Raw genomic sequence first — 22,421 nt, forward strand, 5'->3', positions numbered from 1 at the left:
TTTTGTGTCTATCCTCAAATGAGTATATATTGTCCATTTAAGTATCTCTGGTGCCTACAACAATTGTCTGATGCAGAATTGGTGCTACGTAATTATGGACAAAAAAAATGTACGAAAAAATCTAACCTGCTTGGCAAAGTTGTTTTCCTGGAGGCAAAATGTATGTTACTTCTTTTCTGACATTTTTTCTCAGAATGGAACTTGATGGACTGATTGGGTGCTAGTTCTCTTTGCCTATCATGAAGAAGTTTGACCCAGTCACCTCACAGCAAGTGTCTCTGGTGAACTAACTGCTCTTTAAGGACAGTGCAGTGAAGCCAGGCATGAGGGGACACATATAGAATCTTCTAGGGTGATGACCAGTTAAATAAGAGAGGTCTTAGAATTTATGATGAATGAGCAAAAAAGTCCATTGTCACTCATTTTCAATGCTAGCAGAGGGGGTCAGGGGCTTTGTGCTTCAGAGTATGGGCTGAGGGGAGTAAAGAAGAGATGAGTCTGTTTGAGAAAAGTAATGTGAGGCTGATCTTCTTTGAGAAGAAAGGCCACATCTTCAGGATTACAAACTCCCAGGCATTTCTCAGGCTCTGGCTGTGTGGTAGAGCGTGGAGAGTCAGAATCATCCAACCAAGAAGGAGCTGGGACATTGAATTAAAGGAATTGGATTAATACTGTATTGACTTCCTTCCTTCTAGTAGGACAAGCATTTTCTACCACCAGTAAGATGAAGCAAATATTATATGGACACATAAAGAAACGGAATGGAGTTGGCTAATGAGAAATCACACCCTGGAATCCAGCAATATCTTTTCATATCTAAACCTGTGAAAGTATAGAGCAACCGAATCATAACAACCAAGCCAAGGTATCCCATTGTGTAAGTGAATGATAGTCCTTACCGTAGGGGAACAGAAATCAAGTCCTACCACAGTTGTAGCAATTCTCTGAGTTAACAGGGGTGAAGAAGAAGAACAGACAACACTCATGAAACACAGACTAGACATGAGTGAGAAAAGTCACCCGAGAACAGAGGAGCAGTGAGACTTCCAGTGAGAGGTAAACCCTATGTTCAAGGCATGAGAATCAGAAAGACTTGGATTTTAATTTGGTCTTGGCCCCTTGATATGTCTGACAAAGTATCCCATACAAATCTCCACTTCTTTCTCTATCCAATAAAAATAGCACTCACGCTTTACAGTGATTGTAAGAATTAAATGATATGATATATGCTAAGCACAGTGCCTAGCAGAGAGCAAATATTATAATGAGAGCGAATACAAATTTGAACATGCATTAGCACCTGAAGGATTTGCTAATACCAGGGCTCTGGGCCCCATACTTAAAGAGCTAAATCAGTAGGCCTGGGGTAAGAATCAAGAATGCCCATTTCTTAACAGTACTCCAGGGATAAGGATGTGGCTGGTGCCGGGACCACCACTGGGAAGCACTGCTCTCTTAGTCTTTAAGCATGTGCAGACAGCCAGGTTTCGAATTCCCCCTCTGCAATTTGTAGCCATGTCACCCAAGCCTGTTTGTTTGAGCTCTCTAATCCAGTGTCTTCTCAATGGAAAAGTGGGTTACTACCGCTATCAGGTTACTGATGTGAAGAACACATGTGATCATGTGCAGAGTGTTGTTACTAGCAGTCCTGGCACTGACTCTGACTTCTGGCTGTGTTGCACACAACAGAAGATGTTCCTGGTCCCTGCAGCGGATAGCATGTTCGAGTTGAGGGATGCAGCTGTTGTACCCATCCATCTCACTGAGCTGCTCTTTCATCCCCATTGGCCCGATGTTTCACCAACTATCCTCCTATAGCAAAATATGCTGCTTGTTGCTGCATCCATAGGAAATGAATCAGAAAATACTTTGTTATGATCTATAAGCATTTTATTCATTAATGTTGGAAGCAGATGCCAGGGTTTTCTTCTTAGTCTAGAAGCTCCGTGTAAACGTGCTCACTATGGGCGAGTGTGCTGACATTTTCAAAACTATTGGCATAGCTTCCACTATCACAGGACCATACACACCACCACTGTCCAACTAACTGTGCATTACCACTTTGGTAAGCATCTAAAAATGCAGTGTTGTTGCTATTAGAGGATAGTGACTCCGTTGTTATTTAGGCCAAAGAGGAAGTGCAGCCATCCTAAGCCAATGCAAGAGTCTGAGTCCAAGAGTAGACATAAACTTTGAAGAACAGACTTGCTTTGCATATTTCCAAAACTGTACGGACAACAAGGATGTTGTCTCTTGATGGCCACCCTTGGTGCATCTAAGTTAGGCTTGGAATTACTAATGCCTTTAGCTGGTCTACACACCATCGGTATGATGCCAAGGAGGTCCCCTGGCTGCGATGGGGAATTAACTGGGAGGGAGCGTTCTGAGGTCCCGTGGTACACTTCTCTGGTCCCAGCCAGCTGCCCTGTGCTGGCATCTTGTCTGAGCTGGCTCTCCTACCCTCTAGGAGCTGCCATCTCAGTGAAACTTGCATCTTAATGAATCATGACTGATGAGTTTCCGTGAGGAGAATGATATGATTTCCTTGCTTAAGTTTCCCCTTTTCCCCCATCAAAACAGTTCTGCATGGTAACAGTCACCAAGTACTAGTATAAATAGGCCTCAGCTCAGGCAAGTGTGGGGGAGGATGCTGTTAGCAATGTCTCAATTCAGCAGACAGCTGATTCTACAACATTTTTCAAAAGTTTTAAAATAATTGGGTAAAATCACAAACAGTGTCTTTGGTGTGCACTTCTGCCCTTAGTTTCTAAACTGAAGCTTCATTTCATGCGTTCTTAATTCAGGCACATTGAACTCATTAATTTCCCCCACTAGTCTTTTTATGCTCTTTTTTTTATAGCCACGATGCTGCTGGAAACCAGACCATCAATATTAAACTTACAAAAGCCCTTATGGACACTGGCGAATTTTACCCTAACTATACCTGTCTAGATGTACACCTGCAGCAAGTGGGGCAGAGTTCAAGAGTGATCTCTGAATGCCTTCTGCAGCTACTTGCATTTCCACCTTGGCCTATGTGTCGGCGTTGACAACACTACCTTAAGCCAATTTCTGGGTCCCTTTTCTCCATACTCGAAGTTGTAGCACTGGCGGGCTTTTAACATAATACCTTATTTTCCTGTTACAGGGTGGGCCTGATAGCACAGGCTCTGTGTTACTATGGACAGGAGGTCTGCCACTTTCCATTAGGATGCAATATTTTTTTCTCTCTCACCATCAATAACCACTGTAATATCTTTTGCAATAGCAATTACTTGGCCCTCCTGGGATCCCTACTTGAGGTACTCTGGGAATTTTAATCAACCACCTATGTTAATTAGAAAATGGGGTTGGGGGAGGAGAGGTTCTGATTAACCTTTGAATATCTCTCCATTTGGCGACTGACTCAGTCAGGTTTTGTTTTTTTTAAGGACTCTACCTTTTCAGAGAAGACATTTTTAGATCCGTTCTTTTGTGTTTGTTTTGTGGGCAGGACTGAATGAAATATGAGTATGAAAGTCTTCATTGCCGGGCACCTCCGCTGTGTCCGTGGGAAGTGGTGGCTCCGTGGTAGAAGGCTTTCCTCGGTTCAGTTCCTGGTCATGCACCCCATGCACAGACACCATGCATCTGTGAATGGAGACTCCTGTATCATGATGCTAAACAGATATCAGCAGAGCTTCCAGACTTTGACATACTGGGAAGAAAGACCTCACGTCGTGATTTTCTTCTGAGAACCAGCCAATGAGAATCCTATCGGTCACAATGTTGTGCCTGGGTCACAATGTATCCGAGGCTAACGACTGCAGAAACAACTGTGTGTTGGTCCAGCACTAGATGTTTGCTAAACCAACACCTTGGCATTGAGCAGACTCTGACTCATTGTTCAGATTAGAACTGTCTCATAGGCTTTCTCCAGTATAATATTACAGAAGTAGACTTCCACTCCATGTTCCCCCAGAGGGGCTGATGGCTTAGAATCACCAATCATTCTGTTAGTAGTCTAAATGCTTGAGCACCATGCCACCAGGGCACCATGTTTGGAAAGTGTTATCATCTCTATTTTCAGATGAACCAATGGATGCTCAAATTGGCAGGTGTTGTAAAGGTGACGGGCTTTTCCTCCTGAATTCCTTGGATGGATTAGAAAACATAAAATGAGCACAAATTGAGAATAATGAGAAGAGTGACGCTTGCACATTTTATTCTTTGCTAACTAGAATCACTTTCATTTAACATTATTAATCCACATTCCAAATGAAATCCAATATTATCGAATGGATTCTAACTCATATGCTGATCCTACAGGACAGTATAGAACTGCCCCGATGGCTTTGGAAGCTGTCCCTCTTCATAGAAGTACTCTGACCACTCTTTATCCAGGAAGCGGCTGCTGGGTTCCAACCACCACCCCTTGGTTATCAATCCACCATTTCACATCTATCATTTCAGGAGACTAACTAGGAAATAGAAAGATTCAATTTCTTCTAAAGAATTAAAATTTATTTTATCTATATTATGTGACATTTCCTAGCTCGCCAATCATTTACAGAGTTGGCCAATATCTGGTGTTGTCCCAGGTACCAAGGATAACATAAACCCAAACTGTTTCTTGTCCTACCTGACCATTAAGACAAGACAGGCCATTAGACCCATGAGGCCATGGGTCAGTGGAAACAGTATCATTCTTAGAAATGTAGGCAAGTTATTGTGGACCTCAGGGTAGAGGTTGTAATGTGGTTTTCCAAATGAAAGAACAGATGCTGACATATGGTACATTTGACCCTGATCTTAAAGCAAGAGGAGAGCTCACCCCACAGGTATAAGGGGATACCATCAGATTCACAGGTGGAATTTTCAGGGGAGAGCACACTGGTACATAGTCAGTGTTGGACTGATTGCCAACTGCCTTGTGCCTCTCCTGAGCTGGAACCAAATCATGGACACTTGGTATGCTATGCCAGGAAGTTAAAAACAAAATCCACAAAGAAATACCACCCCACTGTCACACAGCCAGTAAGTTGTGGTGGGGAGTTTGGATCCAGCGGGGCTTCACTTTAAACTCCTTTTCCCCATCCCTCTTTTTCCAGGCAGACTGCCAGGAAGCTTCTGCTCAACCCACTGAGAATGAATTTGGAAAGGAACCAAAACCTCACAGAAGGGCAGCTTAGATCTTGCCCTAATGCTCTCTGAAGTTCAGAACTGCCCAGAAGATGCAAAGACCTGGTTGCTCTTAGACAGCAGAGAAGCACAGCAGAAGCGCTGCCCATTTCTCCTGCCCCTCTGGGATGAAACATCAGAGAACAGCCCTCCCGCATAACCCCCACATCTGGGTCCCAGTATCCCAGTGGAAATGGGCAGGCCTCTGAAAGCTCAGCAGATCCCCTGGGCAGGAAGTCTGTCCTGACATGTTTAACAAAGGCGCAACTCTTAACTCTTCCCTGGTCCCTCATGTCCCTGCTTCCAGGGAACAAAGTTGGATGACATAGCCATGAGGGAGAGTTAATTTAGTCATCACATTGTCCCTTGGCTTAAAAACTATTTTACTGACTGTATTATTTAATTACAGGACAACCCAATCAAAAAGAGATGCCAAGAGGTATCAAGATGAACATGGATAGAGATCATTTCATTTCTTTCTTTCTCTCCCCACCCTGCCCCCCTCCTGCTGAAAGGTGGCTGCCATCTGTGGGTAAGGCGATACCTTTAGTTCCATTTTGTCCTGCTCCCTCCCACCCCAGCTCCTCTTTGCTGGGGAAATTTTTCTCATCTGCCATGCTAATGATCCCTCTGTCACATGGGGCCCCTAATACTGGTGCTGACAGGCTGCTCATTAGTGCCAGGGTACTGCAGTCAGTCGATGGAATGCCAGAGCTCGGCGCCTGACACATTTTCACAGAGCTGTCACCGGAGCCATGGCGCCTGCCAGCTCTGGTTGAACTCAAGCTGTGATACCTCCAGTGCCAATTAGTGCTCCAGTGTGCTGCTGGGCTGGAAGGAAGACCTTGTCAGTGCTGACCCACAAGGAGCGAGGTGGACATGTGGGCTGGCTGAGGGTGGCAGAAGGAGGTTATGGCTCAGGGTGTTGGCAAGTAGAAGAATACCCATCTTGGGGGTCACTTTTTGTCTCCCTGATTTGGTGCCTTTCATACTCTGAGAAAACAGAGAGAGGACAACCAACCGCCACTAGATCTCTTCAAATGGAGTCGGAGAGCTGAAGTGGCAAGTGAAATGTTTCAGCAGCTAAGGAAGGCTGCTTCATCCACAGAGAGGATATCGTTGTGCTGAAGGGATGGATGCGGATATCGATACAAGGATGGACGAGGGCCTGATGAGAGTATAAATGCCCATATGGATGCAGAGATGGCCCGTGGATAGATGCAGGAGGCACCATTTTACATGTGTAAAGAGAACATTTAAAGAGCAAGGGCTTGGTTTCAAATCCAGGAATACTCTATTCTGCTATGATTCAGTCCCTTAAATGTGGCCTGGGCAAAATGTCCCATATTTTCAACCCACCTCAATTCACACACAATGATAGATAGATAGATAGATAGATAGATAGATAGATAGATAGATATATAGATAGATAGATAGATGCATTCATACAAGCACACAACATACATACAGAGATATAGATAGAGATAGGTACATAGATGATTGATATTCTATAGACATATCCAAAAACTCTCTGCCATCAAGTGGATTCTGACTCATAGTGACTCTATAGGACAGGATAAAATTGTCCCTGTGGGTTTCCAAGACTATAACTATTTATATGATAGAATTGCCTCTGCAGAGCAGCTAATGGTTTCGGACCACTGACCTTGTGTTTAGTGTCTCAGCACATGACCTAGTATGCCAATTACTCAAAGGCAGAGAGAGAGGGATGGGAAGGGGGAGAGGCAGTAGTCACTCTCATTCTTTCTACCCACCAGGAGTACAATTCCTACACTCTACCTGTACTATCCCTACCAGTTCTATCCAAGCTTTAGGGAACTAGAGTTGCAGTCACTGAAGGTTAAAGGGCGAGTAGAGTTGAAGAGCTCTGGTGATGTAGTGGATTTCATGTTTGGCTGCTCATTTCAAAGTCAGTATTTTGAATCTGTCAGTCACTTTCAGGTAGAAAGGTGAGACTTTCTGCCCCTAGAAATGTTCACAGCCTCTGCAAACCACTGAAGCAGTTCTGCTGCAGCCTATAGGGTTGCTATGAGGCGGACCCCACTGGAGGGTATGGGGAGCAGAGGTAAGGAGGACAAGAAGGCACAGTCCCAAAGTGGAGGGGGAGCAATGGTCGGAAGATGAAGTAATGGATGAGTAGTTTGCAAAATGTTTATGTGGGTGGAAGGGAGGATGCGAGTCCATAGGAGGAAGAAATCAGGGGACGATGGTGGGATAGAATAATGGAAAGGTGGTATTAATGTAGTTTGAGCTGGGGAGTGTATAATTGAAGGATTGAAATATAAATCTCCCTTCCATCCACCTAAGACACTGGAAGGGCCAGGGGGAAGAATGTGCCAGGCTAGTCACATATCAATAGAGTTATTGGCTTAAGGCAGAGCTGACCGTGCTAAGGGCAGAGATAGTGCACCAAAAATTCATCCTCAAGGTCCCTGGTGAGCCTGCTTTACTTTTTTGCAAAAGAGTAGATGAAAAGGAATGTGTCCTTCAAGGGTAAGTTTCACCATGCCACAGCAGATTTCCACTACAGGAAACTTCAGGAAAGTCTTGAAGATTCTGTGATGACCAGAGGAAATACCAGGGAGACCTGGCTGCAGAGTACTGTATTTCATCAGGGAATGCATGGCATCTTGATCGTGAGCATCAAAGTGGAGCAGAATTCTTCAAGGATCAGAAGGAAGTCTTTGAATGGGTATAAAGTAAGTGCCTTTGGAATACTGGCAAATATAAATACATGTTCGCTGAATCAACATGTATTCTTGAATCCTTTCTAGGTGATAGGAACTGCACTAGAAGGTAGAGGACCAAAGCTCAGTGAGATCAGATCCCAGTCTTAAAGGACTCCTGGTTAGGGATGGGCACACTAATCCGACATCAAGGCAGACCTGAAAAATTTCTCTTTATTGAACACTCTAGCCAAAATCTTAGTATGTTTTTGTTTGCGTCTAAGTATTGTTTTGCATCTCAATCGTCTAGGTAAGGTTTCAGTTTGCATCTTTAGTCTCCCCTCCTCCCCCATGATGTGTTTGCTTGGGGCAACCAAGGAGGCAAGTTCTCCCAGACGAAATGCTCTGTATGGGCATTGCATGATCTCTAGTACAAAAATATGGATTCATATAAGCTCCAAGATTGGGGATTAGACTCATCACTTTCTGAGAAGTGTGCCAATAAGAAACCCAGCCTTTCCCTAAAGCTCTCCAAACGACTCCGTAGAAACTGGAGGTTTCAGCATTGAGCTTTGCAAATAATTTTCTCAGTGGAATGAGATTCTGAACAGCGTATTTCAGGACTAATTGCAAGAGATTCTATTTCTGCTTACTTAGGGAAGATTCCGAGGAATTCTACGTGACTGAGAGTATTATTTTATCACAAGAAGGGCTCCAGCTTCAGGAAGGCATCAAATCCACCCTCACAGCCTCCTCAAGGGACAGGTCTGCATAGGAGCTGGATAGGCCGTGGGGCTGCCGAGAAATGTCTGCATTCAGGTGGCACGCTCTTGTCCTCAGGAATGGGTCTAGGGTTCCACGGGCGTGCGTGCAGCTGGAGATGGCACTTCTGTTCAAGCACAGTGAGAAGAGGTTCTTCTCTCTGAGCAGAGCAGGCCTCCGGACACAAGCAGCATCGGTGGGTGCACCTTGAAATGAGCATACCGAGTGAGGGCAGTTATTGTCATCAAAGCTAGAATGCTTGCTCTCTGAACCCTGGAATGATAAGGTTTGGAGGCGAACCAAACACCATACTGTCACTGCTAGCTCGTGGAAAACTCATGGCAGGACCCGGAAGTGCCTTGGGAGACTCAACTTCCCTCTGCATCTTTAATATGAATAACTTATATTTTCTCCATTTATGATGACGTATCAGGCATATGATCTTCAGGGAAACATTCTTCTGCCTTTTCCCCTCATTCTCTGCTCCTTCTTCGGAGATGTGAGCCACCATTAAAACAGGGGATGGAGTCTCTATACTTTTCCCCACAAAACTTGTCAAGAGTGGTAACATATATGCTTTTATTTTTATTTATTTTTTAACATATCTCTTAAAAGGATTTATATGTGTGTGTGTGTGTGTGTGTGTGTATATATACACATACTTATTGCAAATAGGACCAAATGAGTTGTAATGGTGGAAACTAGGAGTTATTGGAAAAGTGCAGAACAGAGCAGTGTGAAGGAGAAAATGCCATGGAGTGAGCAAGGTTGCTGATCTTGCATAAGCTCCATTAACTATTCATCCCAGGACTTCCGAGTACACATGTTAAGATTGATGTTAATTGAAGCAGGAGGATTCATAACCTGGCACTGGCATCTGATGGGACAAAAGGCAACAATCGTTTCTTGCCTTTGGGGTTATTACCAGTGTATCTTTTTTCTCTTATGAACCCCAGTCTGTTCCAGCACATTGAAAAATAAGGAGCATTTTGGAAATAGTAGGAAAAGGATGAAGGCCTGGAGGCTGAGGGTCTCCAGTCTCAGGTCGGGTCTGGCAGCAGCCCGGTGCCATTTCTCATCTCCAAATAATCAGTCACCAGGAAAACCGCCCCGTGGGGAGCTCCAAGGTGATTAGTTACTACTTGGCATGTCTCATCAGCTTGAATCTGGGAAAGCGAATCTGGACCATGGATCTGGAACAAAAGGTGTTCATCTAAATTACTCTGATCCACAGGTAGATTCTGATTATCCTGCTCCTCACCCCTGGATGCATCTTCTGTTTCCATAGCAGCTCAAACCTCAGTAAAATGGAACCATCTGGCCAAGGCTCAGGTAAAATTCCCTGAGGGAACGAATCTGCTCAACTGCCACAACAGGGGTACAAGGACTCTCAGATGCATAGCAGGACAAACAGAAGGATAAGCAGAGAAGGATCAATTACAGACAAAGAGACACAAAGTAATAGCAAAGAAGTGAGAGGGACAAATCAAGCGTGAGTAACTGGACGTATAGCAGAAACACACATTAGAGTATATGACAAAGGGGAGACTACATCGGAAACAGAGACAGCATAAAGGGACCTGGCAAAAGGAGAAGATGCATGGAGACAAAGGGAGCAGAAACAAAGTTAGAGGATTACAAGAGGGAATGAAAAAAATACATCAAACATGAGTGGCCTGAGAGGATGAAAGGGTATCGTGCCTCTTGGGACAAGTGAGGTAAATTTGTTTTCAGTGATCAATGTTCCACCGATTGTGAGTAATCAAACTTCCCCAGGATCCAGCAGCACTGGGGCTCAGCATTAATCCAGGTTGAATGTTAGGGTTCTGAGGTAAGCTGTTTGGAATGTCCTCGCCTGGGATGTATTTGGGCTGGTTTCCATTACCAATCGCCTCATGCACAGCAGAAGGCCCCTCCCAGATTTTGAACTTGTCCCCATGCATAAATGGTGGTTTCAAATGGCAAGACAGGCAGATAACCTAGTGACTCTTCTTGATCCTTCCATTCCACATAGCAGTGTCAGGAATGGTGGCAGCTTCCAGAAATTGAGGTCAAATACCTTCTCTGGAAACTTTTAGTAGAACAAATGATCACTGTCTGAAAACTTTGTATTTGTGACCCATTCTTATCCCAAGAATGACTTTGAACTCATTCAGGAGAGGTCTCTGCTGTCTCCAGAAATGGAAGCCTCACGTCCAGGAGATAGCACGCAAATGGTGCTAAGGCCTCAGCTGCCAGCTCTGGGGGCATGTCTCATCCCAAGAGATCCCCTTTGTCCAAAATCACACTTTGCCTCGGGGTCCCCAACTCCCCTGACTGCTGTCTGTGGTAGTTTAAAGGCTCACCCCAGGTGCCCGGAAAGAGGACAGTTTGGAACTCCCAACAGTGTCATCTGAGATGCCTCACCGAACATGATCGGAGCTCAGTGCTTTCCTCGATCTTGTCCAGCTTCCTTCCTATTTCTTCAGAGGCGATGCTTCCAGGAGCATGCCCTCAACTCCTTCTTCCTTGCCCATCACCTTTCAGAGCTGCTTCTTGCTGCCCCGTCGGCAACAACACGCACACCTCTACCAAGCTGCTTCCTTTAGCTCCTTCACCCAGCACTTTTCTACGAGCTACTTACCTCCTCACAGATACACATGCATGTTTTGCCCATATGCATATGTGCACGCATGTATTTCTCACTAACCAGCAATCAACAACAAAAGGATGGGGCATTTTTCCATGATCTCCTACAATTTCACCTTGTCAGAGACCTTTCTGGTCAAACCATCGTCTCCTCTGTCAACCTAAATTGCTTTATTTTCTCACCCTTATCACGGCCTGCTATGTTGTACATTCACTTTTATTACCTGTCTTATGAGAATGTGCGGTCATAAGAGCAAGAATGTGTCTTTTTCTACGGTTATATCTTTAGCTTTGTGAAAAGTTTCTGCACTGTTGTAAGCATTCAAGAAGTACTGAGGATGAATTGAATATTTTAATGCATCTTACTCCCAAGTAAAAGCTGATTTGAAGATAAATATCATCTTGACTTAAATTCTAAGGGATTTATTAACCAATATATCAAAGCACAAAACAACATTTAGTTTGATCTATATACATTTTGTAATTTATCAAAACATTAAATTTTATTTGCTATCGAGGATCAACTAAAATAAAATAAGAACAACAAAATCACCAAAACAACTAACAAAATAGCAATTAGATTTTGAGAAGTGATGAAATACAGAGTTGGAAATGACTGTTTAAAAATAAATATAGCCGTTTAGAGCTTTTATCTGCCATTATATATTTGTGTTTTCTTTCTCTTAAAATAAGCAACTGAATACCGCCACCAACACTAACTATACAACCCGAACAACTCACACCATTTCACACAAAGACAACTGAACTGAGTTTCCAGAAATTGGAGAGATCCCCAAGTATGACTTCTTCAACTCTAGAGACTCTGCCTCCATTACTGAGAACACCCAATCTTGCTGTAGAATCCCAGGTACATTGCCAGCAGGCAACCAAAATTAAATGAACCCTTGCATAGAGTGACCAATGCTTCAACTTCCCAGCTATAGCCAAGATGTCTTAAATTTTCTCACATGACCCATATACCACATTACTCTTCTTACCTTTGGGGGAGATGTGTCTCCAGGTAACTGTAGGCTCTGGTCTACCCGTTGCTATGCAGGTGAGGCTGATGTTGTTCCCTTCATTAATGGAGATATCTGAAGAAATTTCTACAATTTTGGGAGATACTGCAAAGAAAAGAAAAAAAAGAAAGATAATAAAAAAAAAAACCCTAGTGGAATATTCTGTTGTTTTCTTATAATGGAAGTTGGCAGAATAAGCCAGAGATGAAAATATATTGGAGACATTTCTTTAAACATGAAAGCAAGTCTTACGTTGAATTTAGCTTCTATTTCTTCCCTCCCACTTAAACATAAAGTCTGGGAGCCTGAATGGGAATACATCTCACGACAAGACTGCAGTAGCCATTCTCCTGGTCTCCATCCACTCCCCGGGTCCACTCCCCCAGCCACACACACGCAAGCTCTCCTCCACACTGCTTTCAATATTCATTAAATAAGACCATCCTCATCATAACACATCTCTTCTTAGCACCTCTCCCTCGCTGCCATCGAGTCTTCAGTCTGCTTAGTCCTTATGACATACCTGATACCCACGCTCCTCATCCCAGCAGACTAGGTTAATCAGAACAAAATATCAACTTCCGCTTCCACTGACAACCCCAGCTATTCCACCCCTAGACCCAACACACTGTGTACATCCTAAATAACAAAACAGACAAAAACACTAACTTGGAGCCATGGAGTCAATGCTGACTCATAACGACCTTATGAACTGCCCCTGTGGGTTTCTGAGACTAAGTCTTGATAGGAGTAAAAAGCCCCATCTTTCTTCCACAGAGCAACTGGTTGTTTCAAACTGCTGCTGTTGCAGTTAGCATCCCAAAGTGTCACCATGATGCCACCAGGGCTCCTTCCATTTCTATCTCTACTGCTCCGCATGCCCTTCCTTTATGATCTGAATTGATGACAGTTACTCTCTCCTTCTAGATAGCTGATGGAGAATGGGAAGGAATGTCAGTTAACCATTCTTCACTTGAACTCTTTTTCTGTTTCCTAACATATTCCTCCAAAGGAGGGGAGGGGTTTAAATAGTTAATTGGTGAGTCACAACTTTCCCTATATCTGCTTCCTCACTTCCTCAACTCTTTAGCTCTAGAATCGGCCTTCCTGCAAGAAGCTGACACTCAGCTGTGCTCCTCCGAGGAACTGTTCTCCTAGAACAGCATTTCACAAGGTGCTCTGCTACTGAATCCACGGCTGAGTGTGTGCTCATTGTACTAAGTCCTATATCTAAGTGAATGTGATGTTTGGGTTTCCATGTGGCTATTCAACTGTTTTATCTGTGAGTTGCTTTAGAATTCAAGTAGATAACCAATCCAACCAACTCACTGCCCTCCAGTGGATGCAGGCTCATAGTAATCGTATAGCACAGGGTAGAATTACCCTGTGAGTTTCTGAAATGGTAACTGCTTACAGGAGTAGAAAACTCCATTGTTCCCCCACCAAGTGGATAAAGCAAACTTTAATTCATTTGATCCTACTTTCTAATCCTTGGCACTTACTATGCTATTTTTATTTGCTTAGTACTTTTCATTCACTAGTCTTTGAGTTTCTGATTGCCTGAACCATGCCCTATTTGTATTTATATTCATAGTAAGAGGTCAACAAATATTTATTGGATTGAATTATAATGCATATTTAGGGGAGACACCATCCCAACCTGATACATGCATGTAACAAACTCAGAGATGAATCATAAATATAAATGATTTCGGTTCTAGGGACATTAACTGAGACACATTCCCTTTATGCAAAATAAGTGGCCTTGTGAATGGTTTGTATCTATTTTTTAGGGCCTCTCTTTAAAAAAGTGGTCATCAGAGACACCACCATTCAAGATGTCAGGACAACCTAGTCTGCATGTGATCTGACCCAATGCGAAGACAGGAAACTTGGTCCCTCTTCTCAGGTCAGAGTGTAATCACTACATTAAAACTGATGCCTCAGGATGTCAATGTTGGTCTTTCTTCTATGTAAACTGTGGTAATTACATAATCTCCTGTCAACTTGGGAGTATTAAGAGTGAAGGGATGGAGTTTAGCCTGTCAGTTTGATGACCTCATTTGGAGGCATGATGGAGATAAATAGCTGTTGACATACTCAGAATGCAGGAGGAGGCACATAGAGACTGGGCCAGCATTGTGATGCTTCTACTATCACTGGATCCACAAGACTTTCTACCCACCAGCCTGTGATCTTTTTGCATTCGGCATCATTGGATGTGCTGTGTAAGTCTAAAGAGGAATTTATGGACTAGTATTGGACATATGGGCTAATATTGGACCTATGGACTGAGATGTTTTCTTAATATACAATTTTCTATGATATAAAGCTCTCTCTTACACACATATGGGTATCTCTGGATTGGTTTCTCTAGTCCACCTGACCTAACACAAAAAAGCATTACTCGTTCACTACTAATTGTACAGGGTCTTCTTTTCCATAGAAGTGAGTGTGTCATGGAGATATATTTTCTTACTCTTCAATTCTCTTTCTTACCCCTATTTTTCTTCTGTATCTTCCCCACACTCCACCTGATTGGATTACTTTAAAATTATTATTAGTAACTGGATGATGCAACATCCCCCCCTGAACGCTGTGTGTTTGCTATGGTGTTAGGTAGCGTACACTCTTCTCTCCAACAACTTATACTTGGAATTCTTCAAAGTCTGGCTGAATTATCATGCCTTCCATATGGTTTTCCAGGTGATCTTCAAGATGTAACCTCCCTTCCTGGAATGACTTCCTTGATGGTCTTTAAAATAAACTTCCTTACGTTACCTTCATAGTATCATTTCCCTCTTTGCTATAAATTATATGAATAGAACATGTTAAATAAGAGTTTGGCTACTCTATTTTTGTTGTCAGAAATAGGGTGCCTTTTGTAGAGCAATCACCAATTAATCATTTTGAGATTAAAATCCACATATGATTTGGATAGAGCAAGTGAATGTGTGTGTATGTGGATGTGAACTTGAACATACACACTGGTACTATCATGGGTATTTGGTGAGAGGGAATAAAATGAAGAGTAAATGTGGTGCAGGTTGGTGAGATACAAGTGATTCTATGACCAGGACATTTTAAGATGTAGAGATACAATTTATGTCTGTATTGGTTTAGATTGAATTTTTCCAGGATAGCAAGGTAATTGGCAAGTTTATGATTGGACATTAGATTTGCTTACTTAGTATTTACATTTCTGAACTAGTTAGTTGTAGAATAATTTCAACCAATACAAAACAAAAACAAATAAATCTTTCAGTGTACTTTATTCATACAGTTTTAACTGGAGCAATATTTTCCATGCCACCATGTCCCCAAGTCCTACATTAGCCTAGCCTAAGTTCCTTTCCATTCTGGGCAACCATGCAAGACTTGCTTCTGTCTCAGAGAACAGGCTGCCTGCAGAATGTCTGCACTGACCTTGCATCCACTACTTCAGTTGTACAGGTTAAGTAATTTATTGATCTGTAAAGCACTCTGAGATGTTCTGCAAGGGATTATGTCATTCCAATACCATGCAATAAAATAAAATAAGTGATGGACTTTGTGAACACAGGGTGATTTAGGGTTTGTAGTTGGAATTGTGCTTAAAGTACATTTTAAGTGGAAATCAAACTGGGTAATGAATTACACTTGCTTTGGAAGGGCTTATTGGGAGTTCATTTTCCTGGCCTGTCACATGATAGTTAATCTGCTAATCATACACTAGAGAGCAATGGACAGTCCCCAAGTAGAAAAGGGGTTTGGGCCAAACCTGTGAGTGGAGTAAGTATATTAAATAAGACAATCATAGGTCATGCTTGGAAGATCCATCTAGATTCACCACCACCCCTCCCATGACAATTGAAAAGCATCCAACTCATGAAGTAGAAGTTCAGAAAATTCTTGCTATCTTTCCAACTCTGCTTTTGACTACAGCTCAGATTTGGCACATTACTCCCAGGTGGATGGCAAAAGAAGTCCATTCATTACAAAGCACTAAGGTAGTTTCGCCAGAAGTAAAATTCCAATTATCAGAACTACTGGCTGAAAGCTGATCATATCAGAAATATATTTGTTTGTATTTTATTGACTATGCCAAAGCATTCAACTGTGTGGACTATAACTAACTAGGAATGGTATTATGAAGAATGGTACTTCAGAACATTCCATTGTGCTTGGGTGAATTTATTTGCACGGATCAAAAGGCAGCATGTGTAAAGAGAACAAGGAAATACCGTATTGTTTTAAGTCAGGAAAGGTGTACATCATGGCTGTGTCCTCTAACCACACTCCTTCAATCTGTTTGCTAAGCAAATAATCAGAGACGCTGGCTTATAGAAAGAAAAATGTGGCATCATGACTGGAGAATGATGTATTAACAGTCTTCCACGTACAGATGACACCACCTTCCTTGCTGAAAGGGGAATCTGACGCATTTGCTGATGAAGATCAAGGACTGCAGACTTCAATATGGGTTGTAATTCAAAGGAAAGACCCAGGTCCTCACAACTGGAATGGATAGTATCATGATAAAAGGAGAAAAGGGTGCAGTTGTCAGGAATTCCATCTTGCTTGGATCTCCAATCAAAGCTTATGCAAGGGGCAGTCAAGAGATCACATGAAGAATTGTATTAGGTAAATCTGCTACATAAGACCTCTTTAGCAAATTGAAGAGCAAGGATGTTCCTTTGAGGAATAAGTTGTGCTTGACCCAACCCATGGTATTTTCCATCGTCTCAGACGCAAGTGAAGATTGGGCATTGAATAAGAAAGACTGAAGAAGAATCTATGTGTTTGAATTGTGGTGCTGGCAAAGAATATTGAACATACCACAGACTGCCACAGAACAAACAATTCTGTCTTGGAAGAAGATGCTGTTGTTGTTAGGTGCAATCTGTTTGTCCTTTTGGCAGCCCATGGTACTTTCGATAATTTTCTCAAACATGACCATTCAAATGAATCGATTCTTCTAGAATCTTCTGTATTCAATGTCTAACTTTCAAACGTGTATGAGGCAATGGAGGATATCATGGCTTGGGTCAGGCACACCTTAGTCCTCAAAGGAACATCCTTGCTCTTCAATACTCTAAAGATGTCTTCTGCAGCGGATTTACCTAGTGCAATTCACTTTTAGATCTCTTGACTGCTGCTTCCATGAGCATTGGTTGTACATCCAAGTAAAACAAAATCCTTGACACTTCAACCTTTTCTTTATCATGATATTACTATTGGTCCAGTTGTGAGGATTTTGGTCTTTCTGACATTGAGCTGTAATCCATACTGAAGGCTGCAATCCTTGATCTTCATCAGCACGTGCTTCCACTGCTCCTCACTGTCAGCAAGCAATGTTGTGTCATCCATATATTGCAGGTGGCTAATAAACCTTCCTCCAATCTTGATGCTGCACTCTTCTTCATATAATCCAGCTTTTCTGAGCAAATCATTAGAAAAGCTAGAATACAGACAGAATATTCTGATCCTTAGGGGCAAGGATAGTGAGACTTTGTCTCACTTGGGCAAGTACGTGAGACAAGGAGAAGCCAGTTCCTGGAGAAGGGCCTTGTGCTTGGTAAAGTAGAGAGGCAGTGAAAGAGGAAGACCCTCAACAAGATGAGGTGACATTGTGGCTGCAACATCTGCTCAAATGTAATAAATGTGAGTATGCAGGCAGTGCTTCATTCTGCTTCACATAGGTTCTCTACGCATTGGGTGGGTCCAATTATGGCATCTAAGAACAAGGACACTTGAGCTAATTGTGAGAAAAGACTACTTACATTTTTGTATTGTTCCTGTTGATACATTCTGCACCTTAACTCTTCTGATCATGTAACATGTTAGACACATACTACAATTGAGTTGGCTTATTTTCATCCATCCATTGACCCATTTGTTGACTCTTACATTCCTTTAATCACTGATATTCAATTATCCCTTTCTATATAAAATGCATTGTGATAACCATGAGGAACACAGAACCTAATAAGACACAATCTTTTCCTTAAGGAGTTCACTGCATAGGATGTAGAAACAGATTAAATAAAAAAACATATCATCTTCATAAGTGGAACATAGAGAGATGAGCAGAGTGCTATAATAAGATAAACACTAATAGAGCCTTGAGAGGTGCTGTTATAAACTTTGTGGATATGGGACACCTGAGCTAATCCCTATAAGGTAAGTAAACAGTAGACCTATCTGGGGAGGCTAGGAGGAAAGATACTGTAGGAAAAGGAACATACTATCATTGACTTTTTTGTGATCAGGTTTATATGTTGGAAGACTAGCTTCAAGAAGCTGAAGAAAATTTCATTTGACAAAGATTTTGTAGGCTACTACATAATGTACAACAATGTGCTAGGTATATGAATTGCATATGGGAATATGAGGGAGCTCATCTAAAAGCTTATAAAAAATGAAATTCAATGATAATACAATTTTTCCATAAGGTTTTTGAAGTCCCCTTGTATACACACTTCCTTGACCTTCTATGAATTTATAATCCATGAGTAAAACGATAAACTAGAAGCAAACATTCCAACTAGTTGAATAATCATGCGATCTATAACATAGAATGGTGACTACAATGTTTTAAATTAAAGGTATAAACAGGACATGAGATCTGTTAGTAGGAGGGAGGATCACCTAAAATCAGGAGTGTAGCTGGTTTGGATGTGAACAAAGGAGGAACAATACAGCCATTTCAAGTTACACAAAATTATCTCAGTATGGACAGAAAGGCAGAAATCAAGAAAATGTGTTTATGAAATACATTTACTACAACTGTCTAGTATAATGGTGACTTCTTGGTTTTACTCTGTTGTGAGTTACTTTGGTCAAGTTTCTTAACAAACGTGAGCCCAATTTCTCTTATTTATTAAATAGAGTTAATAACCATATGTACCTCATATGGTACTTTTGATGTTTTAAACAGTAAGTTTATAAAATATACTTATAGTATCCCCAGCAATATGAAGTGTCCAAAAAGAGTTTAATGTCATGTATGGTTGCCAAATGCACATATGTGGTACTAACACAGAATGGACAGTCAATACATTTTAATCAACTCAATGGAAAATGGGATAAAAGGTTCATGGGGTAGATTAGTGCCAGATTATTGAAAAGTCTTACTGAGTAGGTCCTGGATTTTAAGTGTGCTCTGTCGGCAATGACAGATAATTTAATTTTTTTTCAGGATGAAAAGAACAAGAGTTTTAAAAATGTATTTTATGGAAAATAATCTTGTAACAATATTCCAGATGAAAGGAGACAGGCAAAAACTGGTCAGGGGAAATCAATCATCAAGATTAATGTTAAAGACTTGGATTAAATGTTGGCCTTGGTGAAAATGGAAAGAGATGACTTTGAGGGTCATCCAAAGGAAAATACAGATGTACTTGACAGTTGATCAGATGTGGAAAGAAGGTTAATAGAGTAAAATACGAATGTCTTTTGTTCAACAACAGTTGAATGACTATGCTAGAAGATCCCTGGATGCAACAAAGCATATTTCTTTTGAGAAAAACATGCATTTGATTAGTTCATTTTAGGCACACTGACTGAAAGATAAGGGACAGTCAGGCAGAAATAACTTAGTAGCAATTGTCTTTATTTTATGATTGAGCTTTGGATCTAGCTCACAGTCTGAAAATTCTGATTGGAAACTGCAGAGGGCAGAAAACTGAGACTTAAAAAGTAAATGAGATTTGCTAAAAATGATGTGTGTTCTTTTAAAAAGCTATTTAATGGGTTCTACAGTTGTCTTTGCAGGGTTTCTGTTGGCTGCTGAACTCTGACTCTGGAAAACACAGCATCCATGGGATCAGGAAAGTCAAGAAAAGGTTAGGATAGGTTTGGGAAGTAAGGGAGCAGGTGAATGAGCTACACTGGGGACAGAGTTTCATACTGAAAACCTTAGGTTAAAAACAACAACAAAAAGAAAACCTTAGGTTAAGTGGAATCTACTGTCGGATTTTATTTCTAATGTATAAATAATTCAATTAGATCATTATTAAAACCATATCAAAGGAAACTCCCATACTATGAGATCAGCGTCTACTGCCCAGGTGTCAATAATGATGTCCTTAATAAATACAAATTTGCTGTTTTTAGCCTAACAGTAGATGACCCCATCAATTCTAGACTTAAAAGCTTTACTAAGTCCTACAGGGCTTTCTCGGGTAAGAATGTAGTGGAGCTTCTTGGTGGAGGTTTCTCTGGGAGATGGAGACACATGGATCTCAGATTGGCTTCCCTGGCTGCTGTTGGTGCTTCTTGCTGGTCTAGTCCATGAGAATCTAAGGTGCCTGTGTCACTCAATCCAGGACAGTTTTCCCAGCCAGGATTGCTTTGCAGGTAAGGTCTTGGGACCACTGTCTTTCTCTCATTAAAATGACAAAGCTGAATTCCTTCTGCCAATGGCTGGCTTATTACTGCTCAACTTAGATCAGAAGACTGCAGCCAAGTTGATGTCACTCTGTAGGTGGACACCTAGTTTCCCCTTGGTCACTATTTCTCCAGGAAAAATATGTTACAGAATAGGGTTGTTTGGGAATACATGGACGTTCAGGAGAAATACGTTTAATCGAAAACCTTCCTCTCTCATCCGGAATCAGTAGTGGTTGGTGGCTCAGTCACTGAGCTCGAAGACGACCTCCTTACTTGTCTTCTTTCCTGGGTCCTTTGTGCATTGGGCCCTATTCCCTCTCCACATCTGTCCATGGCATTCTCTTTGGCCCCTTACTGGCCTGCCTTCCTCTCGGAAACACCCAGCCCTGCGTTCCCTCTGATCTGCTATACTTACTCTTTTCCGGATGAAAAGTCACCTCCTCAAAGAAGCTCTCCTTGATCACCCTTCATATAGGATAACGTATCACCCTAGACTGCTGATTGCTTCAGGTCTGACTCTCTCAAAAACTGAGAAAGCACCATCCGTCGTCCTGCTCATTTTTGGATGCAGCACACACTATAATATCTGTCATGGTTTTCATTCAGGAAGTATTTCTTGAATAAATGAATTACAGTGTTTCTAAAAAGATGTATGGGAATTCAAATAAGGTGAAATGACCGAATTTCCTCAGGATCTTTAAATATCCCCCAAGGCTTCTCAGCATTTATAATAATGTTGGTAATTACTATTTATTAACACCTGTCACATAGCAGGTACTTTGCATATATTACCTTTATTTTTCTCTCTACAGCAACCTCCCAAGTAGATACTATTTCTAGGGTGACCAAACATTCCAGTTTATCTGGAACTGAGGGCTTTCCTGGGACACAGAACTTTCAATGAGATTCCCAGACAAATGTGATCGCTCTAATTACTCCCCACATCTTCGCAGATGAGGGCACTGATATTCAGAATTGTCAAGGGGCTTATTCCAGAATGAGTAGTTGAAACAGACAGTGTTGGCCCTCACCTTCTTTAAACCAGTTACAAAAATAACAAATACATGGAAAATCATAAGTATGCAAATTAAAATAAATAGAAAACAAAAGCACCAACATGTATAAATGTCTAGACACCAACACTTTGTGCACTCTGTTGTCCATGAGACATCTTACTGAGCACTTGAATGCCTTCTTTGGTTTATGAAATAGTTCTACTATTATGCCTATTTATAGATAAGAAACTAAGATTTAATAATTTGTCTAAGGTAAGTCAGTTGATAAGTGCTGCAGCTGAGACCCGGATCTAATGTATGTTTTATCCTAAGTTAAATCCTCAAAAACCAACTATTTGAATTCAGAATCACAACCTAGTGTACCTTAGATCTTCATAAATTCATTCAGCAATATCATACACATCCTGTTCCTCAACTACACCTCCTCTTCTACATCTGCACCCCATGGATTTTGGCAAAGGAAGCCACTTCAGTTCATATCTACTCCGTGCTGTTCTACATTAGAAGAGTACACAGGAGGTTCAGTCATTTTAGGGAGGAGGCTTCCTAAATTTGCACAAGTAACTCTTTCTCCTCCTCTTCCTCCTCCTCTTCCCATCTTTAGCACTCTTTAGTCATCAGTCTCCTGCTCATCTCCTCGATGTGTTCTGACCAGAGTTGAAGCCTTCCAGGAAAGCGCCAAGCAGAGAAGTAATTATGGCGACTGCTTCCTGCATTGAACCGGGTCTTCCTCACTGTCTCTGAATGATGATAGGAAAATAACTATCCTATCTGCC

At 41.7% G+C, this 22,421-nt stretch overlaps 1 protein-coding gene across 2 annotated transcripts in view; it reads right to left on the reverse strand.

Moving 5' to 3' along the window:
* Nucleotides 1-22,421, reverse strand: part of NTM (neurotrimin) — a 1,335,738-nt gene that overhangs the window by 157,538 nt on the left and 1,155,779 nt on the right. For both annotated transcript variants that reach the window (XM_004714205.2, XM_004714206.2), the window contains one exon: nt 12,236-12,361. In XM_004714205.2, coding sequence (XP_004714262.1) covers nt 12,236-12,361 — 126 coding nt within the window. The remainder of the gene's footprint in view (nt 1-12,235; nt 12,362-22,421) is intronic.

The sequence above is a fragment of the Echinops telfairi genome, unplaced genomic scaffold (assembly GCF_000313985.2).
Source record: "Echinops telfairi isolate 266 unplaced genomic scaffold, ASM31398v2 ScPeMD7_5592;HRSCAF=6446, whole genome shotgun sequence".
NCBI lineage: Eukaryota > Metazoa > Chordata > Mammalia > Afrosoricida > Tenrecidae > Echinops > Echinops telfairi.